Genomic DNA, 18,779 nt, shown 5'->3' on the forward strand with positions numbered 1-18,779 from the left:
TTGCTCATGATATTTTATCTGCACCATAGAAACATTAATTAAGACATAGCCCAACAAGGGGTCTTGGGCACCAGTGTAGAAGGTTCTCACAGTTCACCTTTCTCGATCCCCAAATCCTCATCATGTGCCCCCCACCCCTCTGCAGCCACCACTTTCTCAAAGTAGATTTTACTTTCAATTGCCATTTGCTAAATCTGCCTCCTAAAAACCTTGCAGGAGGGGGGAGTGGGGATTAAGGCTGATTACAGATGTTACAGAAGCCATCTAGTCTCTGAGCACTGGGTGGGAGTCCAGCCGGAGGGTGAGAAGCAGTCCAGCTCCTCCTGAGCTGACCAAGCCACCAATATCACCCCCAACTCTGAGCCCAGGTTAAGAGAACTCTCTTGCCTCAGCCCACTGGGGACTCCCATGCAGCAGGCTGGGCCTGACAGGGAATACAGAAACACCAATGGGGTCCGTGAGGAAGATGAGCAGCTCCTTCAAGCGTGGTTCAATCAAGAGCTCCACGTCAGGGTCCCAGAAGGTGAGTGAGCTTTGCTTGAGGTCCAAGGGCAAGATGGACAGAAGGGTCAGGGGACATGGGTCTCTATTCTGTTTGATTACTGCTTCAGTGCGCTCTTGTCTTCCAGGTGTGTGTGTGTGTGTGTGTGTGTGTGTGTGTGTGTGTGTGTGTGTGTGTGTTATATATACTCTCTATTGCATAAAGGTCCTTTCTTCAGAGGTGACCCTGCATTTCCTGCCTCTCTGTCATTCTCTCACTTTCAGGATGATGCACTGGTACCTGTAACCAGTACCCTCATGGCTCTGACCCATGACATCCTTTGTTTCCACATGGGCCACTGTGAAAGGACTCTTATGTGGCTCGCTTGCCCCTGCTTTGTTCTGTTCACAGATTTATAGAATTACTGAGGGGTCTTAGGGGTACACAATGTCTGCAGTGTGGGCCTCAGTGGTCCTCAGGGTGTGGATTACACCACAGGAATGGGGGCAGTGTTGCATCTAGAAGATGTGAAAGTAGCCCTGAGTGAGTCCTGTGCTGGGTCTGGGTTTCTCTGGCCTCCGAGCATGCTGAGTGGACGTCCTCTTCTGTAAAAGCCACTTACTGTGTCAGGCTTACTTGTCTTCTGGATCTGCTCTGTCCAAAGCGACAAAAATCTAGCCCAAAAGTAGGTGGCCTTCGGTACCTTGGGCTGCAAGAAGTGGTCTTTTTGGACCCAGGTTACCATGGCCCATGCAACTGGAGAACTGATTAAGAAAATCAGACACAAGTTAATTGTAAAGCTGGGATCTCGTGGGCTAAGCTCTCAGCTGGAGACACACCAGGTACTTGGCTACTCAGTGTGTTTATTATATATAAAATAAACAAGGATCTTGGTCAGCTAATGTGTGTTTGTTATATATAGTATGGATAAGGAGGCTGGTTGGCTAATGTGTACTTGTTATATACAGTATGGATGAGGAGGCTGGTCATATGTGTTTATTATATATAGTATGGATGAGGAGGCTGGTCAGATAATGTATTTATTATATATAGTATGGATGAGGAGGCTGGTCAGATAATGTGTTTATTATATACAGTATGGACGAGGAGGCTGGCTGGCTAATCTTGGTAGGTGGTCTCTAGAGAGAAGTGGCCTCAGAAGGTTTGACCGTGCAGTCATCTGGGATGAAAAAGCTCTGTACAGTTTGCACTGCCATTTTTAGCTAAAGGTCGCCCATTCTCCGACATCAATACTTGGAGCAGGGAAAGGCCTTGCCATCCTACGAATCTGAGGCATTGGTGTCGTTGGCCTGGCCATGCTCATGTTATGACTGCTCATACAACAAGTATACACTCTTTTCCCACATTAGGTGGTCTGATAGGTCATCTTACTCAGCTGCCCTCAGGTCCAGCCCAAGGAGGAGGTAGAGGCTCCTTCCAAGACACTGCTTCTACAGAGTGAAGGAGAAAGGAAGGAGAGGGTGTGAACAGAAGGGTGCACCCCTGAAGGAGCTCTTTCTGACATTCCAGCCAGTGCCCTGGTCAGTGTTGGGGACAGAAGCCAGGACAGCAGTGTGAGCCAGGTGAGTGCCTCAGGGCAGGTATTCCCTCAGGCAGGACACTAGGTCATCTTAGGAGCTGGCCAGGCAGTGGCCTCACAGTCCAGAAACAGCTGGGCATGCATCCATGCAGTGTTTCCCAGTGTCAGGTGTCCCAGGAATCTGAAAACACACACAAAGGAAATAGGAAACGGTTTATTATTATTATTATTTTTTTTAACAAGTTTCAAGAATTGAGAAGATCCATCCCTGGGGGCTCCTTGTGGGTGGTAGAAGGTACATCTCTCTGTTCTCCCCCAGTGTGTGAGAATCAGCAGTCTTTCTGCAGAGCCTGCACACCCACGGTGTCTTGTAAATTAGCATTCACAAATCTACCACCACACTTGGCAGGAACGCAACAGTCACATGCCACTAGCAATGTGGCTGCGCCCACATGGTGCTGCGTGGTCCTCCTCCCCAGAACACAGCTGCACACATTAACTTATAAGCTCTGAAAGGAAGCAGGCTGTGCTGTTCTGGAATTGCCCTCTGCCTGGTGCTTACCCTCCTGAAGTAGCAGAGTCTGGGTGTGGGGAACTCAGCAGATGGGAGGAGCACACTGAGTGTGGTTAGCAGTGAAACCTAGCACCTCTCTCTCCCTTCCATTCTCTCTCCTCCTCTTCCCTCTCTGTCCTTCCTTCTCTCTCTTTTACTCTCTCGCTCTTCCTTTTACTCCCTCTGTCTCCCTCCTCCACCCCCATCTTCCAGGACTACACACTTGATTTTACTTGACATTTAAGAGGACGCCCCTCCACCTTCCAAGGTGAGCTCATGCCATGGCGATTTATGATATTCTCTTGCATGGGCAGGCAGTGTGGTCCAGTAGCGGGGTATGTGAATTGTATGTGAGAGGCCCTGGGTTCTGCCTGTCCCCTGTACCATGCCCGACTCTCCAAATACTAATTCTCCAAGTCCTCCCTGCCAGAAACAGTCCCTGGCACCTCTCCCCCAAATCCTAAGTCTCCAGGCCCTCCCTGCCAGAACCCGACCTAGTTAAAGGCTCAGCGGTGCCCCAGGCCTGTTTGTGACAATCCTCAGGCCAAGAATGAGATCACTGAAGGGAAAAGGAAGGATGGTTCTTCCAATCAACTGTTTCTGTTTCACTGTGTAGGAGTCTTACTCTGTAGTCCAGGCTGGTCTTGAACTTATAGCAATCCTCCTGCCTCAGCCCCCCCCCCCAACCCCTGTGTTTAGATTACAGGGGTGAGCCACTTAATCTGTAAGGGGATAGTAAGAAACAAGTTCCCAGAGTGTGTGATTTCCTCTGTGAAGTTTTTGTAAACACTTGAGACTCCTTTGTCCTTAAGAACTTGGTGCTCTTCCAAAGGTTATCGTGCCTGGCCCTCCGTTGTAAAAGGCACTTCTGGCCTTTGGCCTGGCTGCTCAGCTCTTCCGGTTAGGCAGCTCCTCACTTGGCCTTAACCCACCCCCAGTCCCCCAAACAGTAACCAGCCAAGGGAACTGAATCAGTAAATGAAGGCCAGCTACCTGTAGTGCAGGAGGCCCAGCCTTCCATAGTTGTAGGAAAAGCCTCCAGGTGGCCATGTGGAACATGAAAACCCTGCCTACATTTTAATTTGTTAAACAATACAGATAACATTTGGAATTGAAGATGAAAATCTTAAACAAATTAAATGGTAGCACAGCTTAATAAACTGTACCTTAGATCCCCTTAGAAAATTCCAGCACAGGTCCTCAAGGAAATACACAAAAATGCTCACATCAGCACTGTGTGCTGCTTGCTGCAAACAAGACTGCCCTGGAGCTCATTAGCAAGGGGGTGCTGAGATCTCTGCACCTCTGAACAACGGAGTACTATACAGTACTTAAAATGCCTACACAGATAAATCCTGGAACATATGTTATCACAACAATAAGCCTCTCAGAAAAACCCCAAAATACACAAGGAAATTCTAAAAATGGCATGTCCTTTTAGGATAGAGGTGGTTTGCTCTGTTTGTAATCTTTCTTTCTTCAGGTGCTAGAAGTAATCATTTTTCCTCTTCTCGGCCTCTGTGGTGGTTTGAATAGATTTGACCCCCATAGATTCATGTGTTTGAATGTTTGGCCCACAGCGATTGACACTACTACTAGGAGATGTGGCCGTGATGGAGGGGGTGTGTCACTGTGGAGGTGGGCTTGGTCACAGTCTTAAGCTCCGCCCAGTGTGGAATTCAAGTCTCTTCCTGGCTGCCTTCAAATCAAGATGTAGAACTTTTGGCTTCTCCAGCACTGTCTGCCTGAACGCTGCCATTCTTCCCACCATGATGATAATGGACTAAACCTCTGAAACTGTAAGCCAGCCCCAATTAAACGTTTTCTTTCTAGGAGTCGCCTTGGTCATGGAGTCTCTTCACAGCAATGAAACCCTAAGACAGCCTCCTTCCTTTTTGTTTCATGGCTCACCTGTAACAGGCTCTCGGGGCTTACCTGTCTGTTAGCCTTTCTTATAATTTTGAAATCAAAGTGATGCTTTCGTGATTGAGAATTGATTTCATCCTTCTCGAAGAAGCCCAGGTGCAGCAAGGAAAGCCTCAGAGTGCCCTGCCTGTCCCTAGTCTCAGAGAAAGAATTCTACATCGCTGGTTTTATCAGCATCTCCTTTGCTTCCTCAGCCCAGAAGCTGCACACAGGGAACTGGCCAAATTGGCCTGCCCTCTATCCCACCGCCCTCTGTAGCAGCTGCTGCAGAAGGCATATCTCAGCTCAAGGGAAACAGGAGCTGTGATTTCAGTAACCAAGTTGGGGAACTAGACCTGGCTCCCTGGAGGGCGCCTCACTTCTCAGAGAGCATGGCTGGAGTCTGGGGGATCCCAGAAGATTATCATGTTAAGCCGCCACCCAAAGTCACTATGAAGCTATCAACATTCCCCCCAAAGAAAATATTCAAATTACAGAACCAACAAATTGAACAGAACGTGAGGAGAAGGCAGGTTGTTGAAGAAGCCCGGGCTCCGCCTCAGCCGCAGTACATGTGTGAGTCTCTGCTCAGAGGCTCTGAAAGATGCAGGAGGGCAGCTGTCCCCCTGAGGCCAGCAGTCTTCAAAAAAGCAGCAAGCTTGTCGTGTTGACGCAGAGAACGTGCACGCACCCCATCTCTGAGCTACAGCGCCATTTTGTTGGGGCCTGAGGCAGGGGTGGAACTATAGAGATCAGGATATTTTGGGCTGGCAGAGACTTCTAAAAAAAACCCCTTTCTTCCACCCTACCTTAAAGCCATCAGACATGGCTTTCTCCAGCATAGTCATAGATGGACCCGTGCATAAGTGTGGGGCTTTGCAACTACACCCCACACTGCTGGCAACAGTGTCCCCCAGAGCCAGAGAGAGCCATAGCCTGGCAGGAGCCTTCCCCAGGCCTCTGGCTCCACCCTGTCTCCCTCCTCCTTTGCCTCTGGGATTCAGAAATGAGCAGAGCAATTCCAAGGCTGGCTTCTTGCCAGGCCTTCCCAGCCTCTGTGGGGTCTTGCACCTGCTCACATCCCCACAGGTCCCTCCCACGCAGAGCTGAGCTGTAGCTCGGGTGAATCTAGGTTGCCATGGCATCCCACATATAGAACATTCACATCAAAGGTCTGACCACCCTTGTCTGCAGGAGACGTGCTTAGGGTTCTGCTGTGTGATTACAGGAAAGCTATTCAACCTCTCTGGGCCTAATTTCCTCATTAATAAAATAAGGAAGACATCATTGAAGGTGTCTTCAGTTTCCACCCTCTTATGCCATTAGACCAAGTACTCTCGTAACAAGTACAGATTTAATGTTTACAACACCAACCCAAAAGCAAAAGCAAAACCACACACAAAAACTGGTTGTAGTGAGGGAGTTGTCTGTAGCTTGTTCTTTGTTGATTTTCTCTGCAGACCCATTGTGATGTTTGGACAAAGGCTGGCCTTTAATAAATGCACGCCTCCTTTCTCTCACAAGTCTTTGCCAGCATTGTAGTGTGTCCAGCAGTGTCCTTGGAGCTGGGGGTCTAGAATGTCAAGTCAGAAAACAGCACCACACCCAACAGGGGTGGACTTTCTAGTGGAGCCGGCTATGCTGTCAGAGTAAGTGCTGTGGAGGACGGGAGAGAGGCTTGGACATCAGGGTAGGGGGTTCACTGAGCAAATGCCTGACAGGCTGCTGGGCTGACGAAGGGAGCCATGCAGACACCCACAGGAAGAGCAGCAGGCTGGAGGGAACAGCCAGTGCACAGGTTGAGGACACCTGGGGCAGAGAGGACTGGGGATGCATAAGACGGATGTGTGAAGGGAGAATCTGTCCCAGGACCTGCTGGCTCTCTGGTCCATGAGGCAGGGCTTCATTCAAAGTTGGCTTTGGCCTTTGATAGATCATTGACCCAGGATTAAAGGAAGTATGCAGGGAAAGGCCACCTGGGGTTTAACTTTTGAGCCAGTTAAGGTGGCATCATGGCTGTCTTTAGAAGCAGCTAGACTTGACGTGTGAGAGTGGTGGTTGTGGGGGGAGGGGCAGCTGTGCATCGCAGCTGGAGGCAATGCCCCAGGAGCACTGAAGGCTGCAAACAACCCAGCATTTGAAACAGCCTGCCCTGTGTATTTAAGGCCAAAGACAAAAAGTTCCTGTTTGTAGAAGCTGCTGGGAGACTTGCAGTCACGTGGGATCCCAGGCCACCAGTGCCTCCTGCTGCCTTGGGGACACCAGGGAGCTCTGGATGCTCTTCCCACCCTGTGCCACCCATCCAAAGGAAGCAGAGCCCCTCCCTGCCCAAGAAAGGGTTGGCCACATCACTTCCCACCAGTCTGAAAGTGTATGCACAAGGGGTTTGTTAGCAGAGCGTCTTGGTCTTGGCTAATACAGAACTAAACGCGTCTAAATTCTTCAATTTCATTAACTGTCCTACTTCAGCCAGTTTGGACTGTCTATCTCCCTCCACCCAACTCTCTCTCTCTCTCTCTCTCTCTCTCTCTCTCTCTCTCTCTCTCTCCTCCCCCGTGTGTGTATGTGTGTGAGACTGACATGTGCATATTACATTTTTCCATATATGAGTGCAGGTAGTGTGTGTAAAGGTCAGAGGACAGCCCCTTCATGTCTTCCACATGGTATGAGACAGACAGGCTAACTGGAGCTGGGAGTTTACCTGTCTCTACTTTCCTTCTCTCTGGGTGGAATTTTGGGACTACAAACACATGTTACGGTAGCTAGCTTTTGAACTGAAATTTGAACTCAGGTTTCTCCTGTTTGAATGCCAAGAACTCTACTCACCAAGCCATCTCCCCAGACTCATTTTTCACTTCTTAAACCAATAAATAAAAATTGTATATCTCTGCCATGTACATGACATGACACTTTGAGGCATATGAAGCGGTCTGTCTGTCTTTATGCTTTGAGCTTTCTTCTTTCTCCCAAGAAGCCCATGTTAGCTTTGGTGGTGCATCACAGGCAGAGTTCTCTGCTCAAGGGAGTGTGTGATACTGCATGTGGGAGGTTGCCCATGCATCCAGGAGTTTTGGCTGTGTTTCTAAAATAAGATTTGGGGGAGCAGAGTCAATTTTTCCTTGCATTCTCCGTGCTGACTCCCCTCAACAAAAGGCAGATTAACACGAGTAACCAGAACAGATGTTTAATGGTGTGACCACCTGCTGTATACACAGTAGAAAACCCAGAGAGAAACGCCCACATGCACATCTCCAAGCTCCGTCTTCAACCCCAGGCTTACATATAACCCTTGAAATAAAGACAGAAAGGAGGGTGTGGACAAAGGCCTGTGCAAACAGGATAGGGCTTGCTCTGCAAATGTGGTTTGTGGTTGTGTGTGTGTGTGCGTGTGTGTGTGTGTGTGTGTGTGTGTCTTGATGGAGGGGGTTGTTCACATGAATGCAGGTGCCCTTGGAAGCCACTAAACAGTACTGAGTCTCCTGGGGCTGGAGTTTCAGAGAACTGTGAGCTACCCTTCATGGGTGCTGGCAACAGAACTCAGGTGCTCTGGGAGAGCAATACGTGTTCTTATCAGCTGAGCCCTTTCTTTAACCTTACCTATGAGAATGTCTTATGACACAGAGTCACCCTTGCTTCCTAGTGGGGAGAAACCATGCCAAGTGTGGAGATCCCATTAGCGATGGGCTTTTCTGTCATGGAAGGGCCACTTCTGCTCCATTCTCAGAGTTGCTTTTGTCCATGGTTTTCCAAAAATTCATCCTTATAATAAAAAAGGCATACCTAAGAGTTGGATCTTGGGGTGGCACGTGTCAAAACTCATTGGGACAATTTTTTATGCCTTTCTGTCTTTTGTTTTGATTTGTTCTCTCTCTCTCTCTCTCTCTCTCTCTCTCTCTCTCTCCTCCCCCCCCCCCCCCCGTGACACATGCATTTGTGTCACAGCAGGTATGTGAAGGTCAGAGATCAGCCTAAGTGCCAGTGTTCACTTCCCCAATGTGTTTGAAGCAGGGTCTTTTGTTGTGTGTTGCTGGATATTGTGTGTTAGGCTAGCTGGCTTTCAAGTCTCTAAAGACTCTCCTGTCTCCACCTCTCATCTCTCAACAGAAGCACTGAGCTTACAGACCCATGCCACCATGCTCAGTTTTACTAGGGTTCTTAGAATCCAAACACAGGTCCTTATGCTGTGTGGCAAGCCCCTCACTCACTGGGCCATCTCTGCAGCTTCCTCTCTGTGCTTTAGAAGCTTTGTGAATTTTAGTAGCAGCCAAAGCCGTTTCGGGAAACATGGACAACACAGTGAACATGGCTAGGCATACTCCTACCCTGCTATGCCCAGCACAGCCTTTCCTGGGCTCACTCCGCTTCAGCAGTGCAGTCCAGACACATGGGCCTCCAGCTGCTCTACCAGCTGGCCTGAGGGAAGCCTCAGTACCAGCTGGTCCCTGTCCCTGGCAGCCTTGTCCTAGTGGGCCACTGTCCCATGTAGCTCATTCCTCAGACCCCTTGACTCTGAATCAGCCATTCCCATGATCATTTCCCTTCAAAACTCATGAGATGAGCAGGCAGAGGGCTGCTGGTGTCTCAGCTCAGCAAATGCACTTTCAAGACGTGCAGGGTGGTATGGGGCTCGGCTTGTCTGAAGCCCCCCACTGGGTGGGGTCTCTGCTCTGTTCCTCCCTACAGCTTGACTCTGGGTCTGTCTCACTACTGTCTCCAGTTGTCAAAGAGACCACTGGGCAGAATTCCTAACCAAACGGTGACATAAATTCCTGCTGTAGGTCAATGGCCCATGGAGAGCAACGAGTATTGTCCTCAGGCTCGAGAGGTCCTCTTCGAGGAAGGGAGTCTCAAGTTTAACACATGTGTGTTTCTCTAGGGCAGTGGTTCTCAACCTTCCTAATGCTGCAACCCTTTAATACAGTTCCTCATGTTGTGCTGACCGTCAACCACTATAAAATTACTTTCATTGCTATTTCATAACGGCAATTTTGCTACTGTTTTGAGTTGTAACGTGAATATTTTTGGAGGTAGAAGTTTGCCAAAGCGATTGTGACTCACAGGCTGAGAACCACTGCTATAGGGTCTGATAGATCCTGAGCCTTCTGAAACAAATGTGCTTTTGACTATTAGTTGTCATGGCTACTAGCAAAAGGAACGTTGCTAGCTGGACGTACTGATGGGTCCTCCATTTGTTGGATGCCTCTATAGTCCAACAGTGTTGTGGCCTGCTCTGTCCACAGATTGGGGTCTAGCAAGAGAGAGAGGGGGTGGGGGAAGAAGAGGGAGAAACTCGAAGAATGGAAAACAAACCAGAGGATCTGTAGTCAAGTCTCCTTTACTGTCTTCAACACTCACGATTCCTACTCTACTACACCACCACTACACCACACACTATACCACCCTACTCCACTACTACACCACACTTTATAAGGAAATCCTGGGTATTTATAAGCACAAATAGGAGAACACAGGTGAAAACATTTTACCATGTACACCATACAGCTGGGGTTATTAAACAGCAAAACAAGCTATGTGGGATAAACAATATATTTATCAGAGTGTGCTTCAGCTGTTATAGGCTTTTGAAATCCAAGTCTTTCATCAGGGTATATGGTTCCAGATGGCTGCAAAGTTGATCTAGCCGCTTTCTACTAAAGTCAGCTCCCAACACAACAGTAGGATATTTTGGGTAGCCAGTAGGAGAAGTGGACCATACCTGGCCATATACAGACTGGAACTGGAATTCGAAAGAGAGATAAAGCCCCTGCCATGAGGTCACTTTAGGCTGGACAGTGGTATATCCTAGGTTAAGTCTGCTTTGAGTGGCCAGCTCACCACATAGAAGGACATGTGCTATATAGCTTTTGGCTTCCAAGGTCTTTTTAGTTCTCCATAGCCCTGGTACCCAGCTGAAAACCTGCTCCTCCAGGTTTGGGCTCAGCTTTTTCTACTCTGGCATCTACAGGGGCACCCACTTGCCTTGGGCCTACAGAGCCTCCAGCCCATGGGGGAAGGCAGATCCCCTGCTTTACCAGACTGTCAGTATGTCTGGCATCAAGCTAGAAGGATGCATTCTGAAGTCAGCATAGCCATGCAAAGGGATCATCACATCTGCTTGGGGAGATGAGATCCCCAAGCAAAGACATCTAGGGGCCATTACAGAGAGGGCAGGAAAAATACAGGTGCCCAGAGTGCTTGGTCCTCAGCTTAAAGATCAAGAGCTCAGTCCCACATCCCCAGACCAGGGGTGCCAGGTGCTGGCTGGGTCCAAGCATAATCTTCCTAATGGTCTAGGCAGGCACACAGCATCTGGTGGGGCCTAATGCCCTGGGAATATCTGCTTTCATGTGATTAAAGGCTGTCGATAAGACTTTGATCCCGGAAAAGCAGGCCTGGCCCAGGAGCCCAGCTCCTATCACTTTGTGATGCCAGGAATCAGGAGTCATTTCAGTGAAGAGGTGAGAATGGAACTCAGGGGCAGCTCAGAGAGACAAGGGGAGACAGGGCCAAGCCTGGTGCTGAAGATGTAAAAGCAGCCAGGGGCAAAAGGGTTCTTACTCCTTGGAGCCCAGTGCACTAACCCCATCTGCCCATCCCTGGAGCTTAGATGAAGTCCCTGGAACAATCCTACTCACCAGTAGCCATGCAGTGAATATTTTACCAACACACAATCTGTACCTGTCCCTCTCTGTTCTGGCTAACCTCATCTTCTCATCCTGGCCAGGCAAACAGCAGTTGGTGCAAAAGACCAGCCCCCAGGCAGATATAGGGCAGGTCCTTTCAACTTCTGGGTCCTAAGACAGTGGCCGAAGGCCCAGGCAGTCCTGTGGTTTAGGTTCTGTCTTGTATAAGGGCCTTGAGCACTTGCAGATTTTACAGACCTCGGAGCCCTGTGGCCAGTCACTGTTGGGTACTTAGGAATAACTCTATCCCCCAAATACACACTTGCTGAATCCCAGGCCCGTGCTGTAACATGGAGGAGAAGGGGTGGGGTGCCAAACCCACACACATGATCGCTAAGACTCCAGGAACTCACAGAGCATGTGGAAAGAGCTCTATCAGGGTGGCTTGTGGGTACCATTGTCCAGAGTTTTCTAAGCCATGGTGAGGTATCAATGCCTCCAGAGCCACCACAGACCTCGGACGTCTGGAGGCTGTCTTCAGCATGCACGAATCCTTCGTAATGTCTTCCACTCTCCTATGGATTTTCACCCCTGCTTATAAAACCCCCATGGCTAAGTGGGATTGGTTTGTACAAGTTCAAATTGACATTTGTGCAAGTCTGTATTTTGACTAAAAAAAAAAAAAAAAAAAAAGGAGCAACAGTTTGATAAATACTTTTATAGATGCGAACTCCAGCTAGGGGTCAGGTTGACTCTGAAGATAGCCAGGTGGGGGCAGCAGAGCGCTGAGCTGGCAGAGTCTGGCTCACCAGTAAGGAGAGAAAGGTGGGCCATTGAAGAGATGTGGAGGGTGCCAAGTCCCCTGGCTGGACAGGCTGACCAGCTGGCACAAGCTGGGGTTCTGTTGTTGGAATAACAGCAGCTCAAGGGCTTCTAACCCTCCTGCCAAGCCTCTATGGCAGGAGACACCCCAAGCTTGGGAAGTCCCCTGAACTGGCCCAGGGTAGAGAGGAAGCTCAGCCAGTCAGTCAAGGTTCATGAGTCACCCACTTTGATACCTGCTTGTGACAGAAGTACTTTGTCCGAGGTACAGCTCTTTGGCTAGAGTCATCTCCACCCTGCAAGACCTAAAGGAGGCCACCACCTCAGTTTCAGGCAAGCCTTTGGCACTTGGTGGACTCCCCTGGGTTTGGCACTGGCAGGATTTTCGACAGAGATCTGCTGTAACATTTGTTGGCTGGAGCGCAAAACAATAGGCATGCTTCCTTGTTTTAAACTTTTTCAGCCAGGGCTACACAGAGAAACCCTGTCTCGAAAAACCAAAAAAAAAAAAAAAAAAAAAAAAAAAAAAAAAAAAAAACAAAAAAACAAAAAAACAAACAAACAAACAAACAAAAAAAACCTTTTTCAAAGAGTTTAAAATGGCAGTAGAGCATGGAGCTGAATTCAAGGCCATTCCAAGTACAGGACCCTATGTGACAGCACACTTTACCTGCCTGTATGAAGATGCCTTTGGCCTCAATTAAGCCCAGAGCCTGCTTGGGTTTTGAGTGATGGGTGGTATCTTAGGGTCTCTATTGCTGTAGAACAACACTATAGCCAAAGCATCTTGGGGAGGAAAGGGTTGATTTTGCTGATACTTCCATATCACTGTCCATCTTTGAAAGCACTGGAACTTAGTGGCGAGAGCTGATACAGAGAGGCCATGGAGGAGGGCTGCCTACTGGCCTGTTCTCCATGACTTCGACAACCATCCCAGGGTGATACCCCCCCCCCCCCACACACACACAGCAAGCTAGGCCCACACATATCAATCACTAACTAAGAAAATGCCCTACAGGCTTGCCTACAGCCAGATCTTATGGAGGCATTTTCTCAGTTGTAGTCCCCTCCTCTCAGATGACTCTAACTTGAACACAAAACTAGCCAGCATAGGTGGCTTCATGGTTCTGAGATAGAGAAACCAGTTCTTCCCCCAGTTAGGAATGAGATGGATTTCTGGCATGTACCCTACCAGCCATTGGGGCCACCGGGTAGAAATAGCTCTCTTTTAACAATTAAACCACAGTAGCCTGTGTCCAGGGATGCCAAGATTCCTGATACCTGTGTTCTGTAATTCCACGACTGCTACTTGCTCTGACACCCACTTGTGGGTGTGAGTTTTCCTGGCAAGTCTATTTCAGTTTCTACAGAAAGAGGCGGCAACAACGGGCCAGAGTAATGACGCCCCACGAGCTAATCCCAGCCTCGTGAACCATTGAGTTTATTGGGGTCACTTGCAGAAGCACAGGAGGGTCAGACAACTACAAAAAGAAAAGCCCACCCAGCACAGGTGAGGGCTCACAAAGGTGAACCCCTAAAGTCTTCGCACAGTGTGCGGGCAGTACCACCAAAGAGTCTCCTATCCATCAGAAACCATGCAGTGATTAAGTAACTTCACCTAGGGCCTTCGAGACAGGACGTCCTGTGAGTTTGGTGGGCCTTGCTTCCCGGCACACCAGAGGTGCATTTCAATAGAAAGGAAGCAGCTGTACACCACCCTCCCCTCCGTACCTCGGGGGCCACCGTGGTCAAGAAGCTCTACCTCACTACCCTTTCACTTCTGTGGCTATCCCCTGCCTGCCAACGGGCAGTTGTAGGAGGTCGAGTTGTTGTGTAGGCTCAGGAATAACATCAAACTCAAGCTGTCCTGAGACGCCCTCAGCTGCCTGTCTCTCCTCAGCTGTCACAGAGCTCTGACCGCTGTCCTTTCCTCCTCACACCCCACCCCGTGTCCTTTCTCCTGCAGAACTGGGTTGGCCGTCATTCAGAATTCCTTTGTCCAAAACTTACTGCTCAGAATCTTGCCTTCCCCAGAAATTTTGGCCCTAAGATGATTTCTGTAGCGAGGTACACAGCTCAGTGGGAGAGCACTTGTCCTAATTCTGATTCTTAGAGAACGAACACACACACACACACACACACACAGAGAGAGAGAGAGAGAGAGAGAGAGAGAGAGAGAGAGAGAGAGACAGACACAGACACAGACACAGACACAGACACAGACACAGACACAGACACAGACACAGACACAGACACGAGACAGGTAGGCCTTGCACAGTTCTGAACTGCAACTAGATGGCAGTTCCGCACACGAGGTCCTCACGTGACAAACTCAGAAATACACATGCAGTGACTTCCACGGAGGTCAGTGAGCTACACTCTGTAGTTTACCCTTCGAGAATATCAAGTAATTGCCCCAGAAACCCAAGAAAACAGGAAAATGCAGGGATATATATCATGCTTGGCAGGGGCCAATCTTTCAGTTTCTCCTTTGGAGAAATGCGGACGTTTGCACCCTCCCCACCAGTTTCTGCAGCCATGAAGGTGGTAAGAACGCATTTATAAAGCATGAAGAAACCCAACACATCTGCTTAGTTCATTGTACACACACATGCCAGGTAGTGGCCCACACCTTTAATCCCAGCAATGGGGAGGTGGAAGCAGGTGGATCTCTGAGTTCGAGGCCAGCCTGGTCTATAGAGCCAGTTCCAGGACAGCCAAGGCTATACAGAGAAACCCTGTCTCAAAAAACCAAAATAATAATACAGAATAGTAATAATAATAATAATAATAATAATAATAATAATAATAATAATGTGTGCATGTATGAAAAAAATCTTAAAACACCTTGGTGAATTGAATCTTTTCTCTTATTTTTTGTCAGAATAATGAACTTTTTATATTTTTTAAAATTAAGACGCGATTATATCATTTTTCAACCCTGCCCATTTGCTTCCATTCAAATTCACGGCCTCTTTTTTTCATCACTCTTACATACACATATATATGCATATGTATAGAAATACCACCTGCTCAGTCAGTTTGGTTTGCTTTATGTACATGACTTCAGCGCTGACCAGTTGGCACATAACAGATATTCTGCATATCACATATTTACATCATGATTCATAACAATAGCACATTTACAGTTACGAAGCAACAACAGAAATATTTTTATGGTTGGTGGTCGGCACAACATGAGGAGCTGTGTCAAAGGGCTGCAGCATTGGGAAGGCTGAGAGCCACTGTTCCTTTTGGTTTCAAGCTTTCTATGGCTTTGTATCATAAGCAGACTGATTATAAATGCCATATGATAGTTTGGGGCTTTTTAAAAAAAGAAGCACTACTTTCAAATCATTTATGTAAAACAAATATAGTATTATATGCAATATAATTTTTGACTCACTTATGTAAATCTTCCATCTTACGACTTATGTGTCTTATGTTTGATCTACTTCTGTATTCCTGTCTCTTTTTTTAGATTGGGTATAAGTTTTTATTGTTTTTCTCTTTATTCAGAGGCGTGTGTGTGTGTGTGTGTGTGTGTGTGTGTGTGTGTGTGTATTACACTTTATTGCTACCTGGGATTCCAGCTAGATAACTTATTTGAGTATTAGCTACCTTGGCAATGCAGATCTCAGGATCCCAATCACTGTAGCCCCCTCAGCAGAGACCTCAGGTCCTTAATCTGCTCTCACCCGCTCAGTGGCTCAGTAAGTGAAGGAGATTCCCAGGAGCCTGACAGCCTAAATCCAAGTTTTGGAATTCATGTAAAGGTGGAAAGAGAGACCCAACTCTATAGACTCATCTAATATCCACTCACACATACCAGTAACTTTAAAATAAATCTCCTGTGTTCCAGCCGACCTACCCATCCTTGCCTCTAACTCCCGGAACCCACACAGTAGGTTTGGACTCATACTGAATACAGCCCTCTCAGACTGGCTTCTTTCACTATGTGACTTGCATTTAAGGTGCCTAGATCTTACTTAGTAATGACAGTACTCTCTTATGTGACATGCCACATTCACCTATTGAATGACACTTCATTTGTTTATGCTTTTTGACAATTTGTGAACAAAATTATCATCAACATTTATAAGCAGGTTTTGTGGTTCAAATATATTCTGTATCCATCCATCCATCCATCCATCCATCCATCCATCCATCTATTTATTTTAGAAAATTTGCATTTTATGGGGGGTTTGAATATGCTTGGCCCAGAGAGTGGCACGATTAGGAGGTGTGGTCTTGTTGGAGGAAATGTGTCACTGTGAGGGTGGGCTTGGAGACCCTCCTCCTAGCTGCCTGGAAGCCAGTCTTTTCCTGTCTTTCTTTGGATGAAGATGTAGAACTCTCAGTTCCTCCAGCCCCATGTCTGCCTGGACACTGCCATGCTTGATGATAATGGACTGAACCTCTAAACCTGTAAGCAAGCCCCAATTAAATGTTTTCCTTTATAAGACTTGCCTTGGTCATGGTGTCTGTTCACAGCAGTAAAATTCTAACTAAGACACATACATTTTGTTTGGATTTTGTTTGGGCTTTTGAGACAGGGCTGGCCTGGAACCTGCTTATGTAGACCAGGCTGGCTTGTAACTTTGGGCAATCCTCCCATCTCTGTCTATAGAACTCTAGATGTGCCATTATGTCTGGCTGCACATTTACGTTGTGAATTCATTCAGTCTCTGGGGCACATGGCAAGACAGTGCTTAGCTCATAAGATGCTGCCTGCCTGTCCTTCAAAGAGGCGTTTAAGAGCAGCACCAAGGAGCATTTGTTGATCTGCATCCTCAGAGTCGTCTGCAGTGGTCACTTTGTGCATTTTAGGTATTCCTATAGAAGTTTCACTGCATGTCATTGCTGTTTGAAGTCCTTGCCCATCCTGAGAGGTGACACTGAGCATCTTTCCACGGACTATTTAACATCCCTGCATCTTAGGTGAGGCATCTAGATCTTTACACTATTTAGAGATGGTCATCTGGGGCCAGTGTGACGACTCAGTGGGCAAAGGTGCTTGCTGCTGAAAGTTATGGCCTGCACTTGATTCCCGGGGTCCTGCGAATTGTCTCCCGAAGTCCACAGATGCACTATGGCATCCGTGTGCCTCTTGCCCAACATACTATTTTTCTAGATATCATTAAGTCGCCTATGAGGTTTAAGAGTTCAACGTATATTTGGATCAAATCCCTTTTTCATTTGATATTTTCTTCCAGTCTCTGATTTTCTTTCATTCTCTTAATGATACCTTTTAGAATGTAAGTTTTTCATTAAAAAGTTTAAAGCTTTATTTTAATCTTATTTTATGTGTATGAGGGTTTGTGTGTCTGTATATATGAATACCACATGTGCTCATGAGGGGGGGTTTGGATCTCCTGGAACTGGAGTCACAGAAGGTTATGAACCATTATCTGGGTGCTGAGAACTGGGTGTTTTGCAAGAGTGATGAGTACTTTTAACCAATGAGCCGTCTCTCCAGCCCCCAATTTTTACTTTAATAAAGTCTAACTCATGATTTTTTTCTTTTGTAAGTCCTTCTTTTGACCATATATCTCACAAGTCACCACCAAGCTCAAGGTCATGTTGATTCTTACAGGTTGGTATTTCTGTATAGTTTGTCAGTATCCAAAAATAACATGCATTTTGAAAGTTTGATTGGGGTTTGATTGGACTCTATGGGTCATGCTGAAAGCAACTGACATCCTAAGGATGCTGAGTCTTCCTATCTGTGAGCATGAGATAGCCCTCTAACTGTTTAAAACTTGATTTCTTTCTTTCACTGGAGTTTGTTTTCCTTATGGTTTTCCTGCTTGCTTCTTCCCTTCCTTCCTTAATTTCTTTTGTTTTGTTTGTTTGTTTGTTTTTGCTTTTTTTTTTTTTTTTGACAAGGATTCACTATGTAGCTCTCGCTGTGCTGGAATTCACTCTGTAGACCAGGTTGGCCTCAAACTCACAGAGATCCTCTTGCCTCTGCCTCCCGAGTGCTGGTGGAAATAAAGGCATGTACCACCCTATGCAGACCCTCATTGTTTTCTTGTACATCTTTAGCTAAGTTCCTCTCTAGATACTTCATTTTGGGTACTGATGTAAATGGTATTGTGTTTCTCATTTCAAACCCAACACGTGGGAAAACAACGTTGGTGTCTTACCAGTACATCCTGCAGATTTGCTGCCACTATTTCCTAATTACGACGACTTTTATGTGCACTCCTTAAAAGTTTCCTGGAGATCATCAAGTCATCTGTAAACAGTTTTACTTCTTCTTTTCATTGATATACCTTCATTCTTTTTATCTTGGGACATTTGCTCTGATTTTCAGTATGATTTTGAAAACCAGTGGTGTCCTCTGGAATTAGGAACTGTCTTTTCTTGCTCTTGTTTCTGCTGGGAATGATCCTGCGTCCTTATCATTACATGTGAAGGAAACCGTAAGCTTTGCTCACAGGCTGTGGCAGGCTCTCTCAGCTATTTCTTGGAGAGGTTTCTCTTCATCGTACAGGAATGCTGAACTTTTTCAAATGCTGTTTTGGCATCTACTAATGTGATTATGTGATTATCTTCTTGACTTTGTTAATATGATGTATTAAATTAATTAATTGTACTAATGCTGAACCAGCCTTGCGTACTTGGAATAAATCCAACTTTATCATTTTTACATGGTTCCAATTTAACTGATATTTTGTTGAGAAATTTTTATTTTCTCAACAAGAGGATCTCTGTGAGTAAGATTGCTACTTAAAATACATTGCTTGATCACCAAATATTTGGAGATTTCCTGGCTATGTTTTTTTGCATTGTTTTCTGGTTCAATTGCACTGTGGTCTGATTTGTGGGTTTTTTTTTTTTTAATTTAAT

At 46.8% G+C, this 18,779-nt stretch overlaps 1 protein-coding gene across 4 annotated transcripts in view; it reads left to right on the forward strand.

Annotated features, from left to right (window-relative positions):
- Positions 1 to 274: 274 nt before the first annotated feature.
- The window catches only part of Trpm1 (transient receptor potential cation channel subfamily M member 1), a 119,322-nt gene continuing 100,817 nt past the window's right edge, over positions 275 to 18,779 (forward strand). For 2 of the 4 annotated variants that reach the window (XM_034501973.2, XM_034501975.2), the window contains exon 1: positions 285 to 523. In XM_034501973.2, the coding sequence (XP_034357864.1) occupies positions 449 to 523 (75 nt within the window). In that variant the 5' untranslated portion in view covers positions 285 to 448. Of the gene's footprint in view, positions 524 to 18,779 lie in introns of all 4 variants that reach the window. The other 2 variants (XM_034502028.2, XR_013110807.1) reach the window with 2 other exon arrangements.

Source organism: Arvicanthis niloticus, chromosome 1 (assembly GCF_011762505.2).
Source record: "Arvicanthis niloticus isolate mArvNil1 chromosome 1, mArvNil1.pat.X, whole genome shotgun sequence".
Classification (NCBI taxonomy): domain Eukaryota; kingdom Metazoa; phylum Chordata; class Mammalia; order Rodentia; family Muridae; genus Arvicanthis; species Arvicanthis niloticus.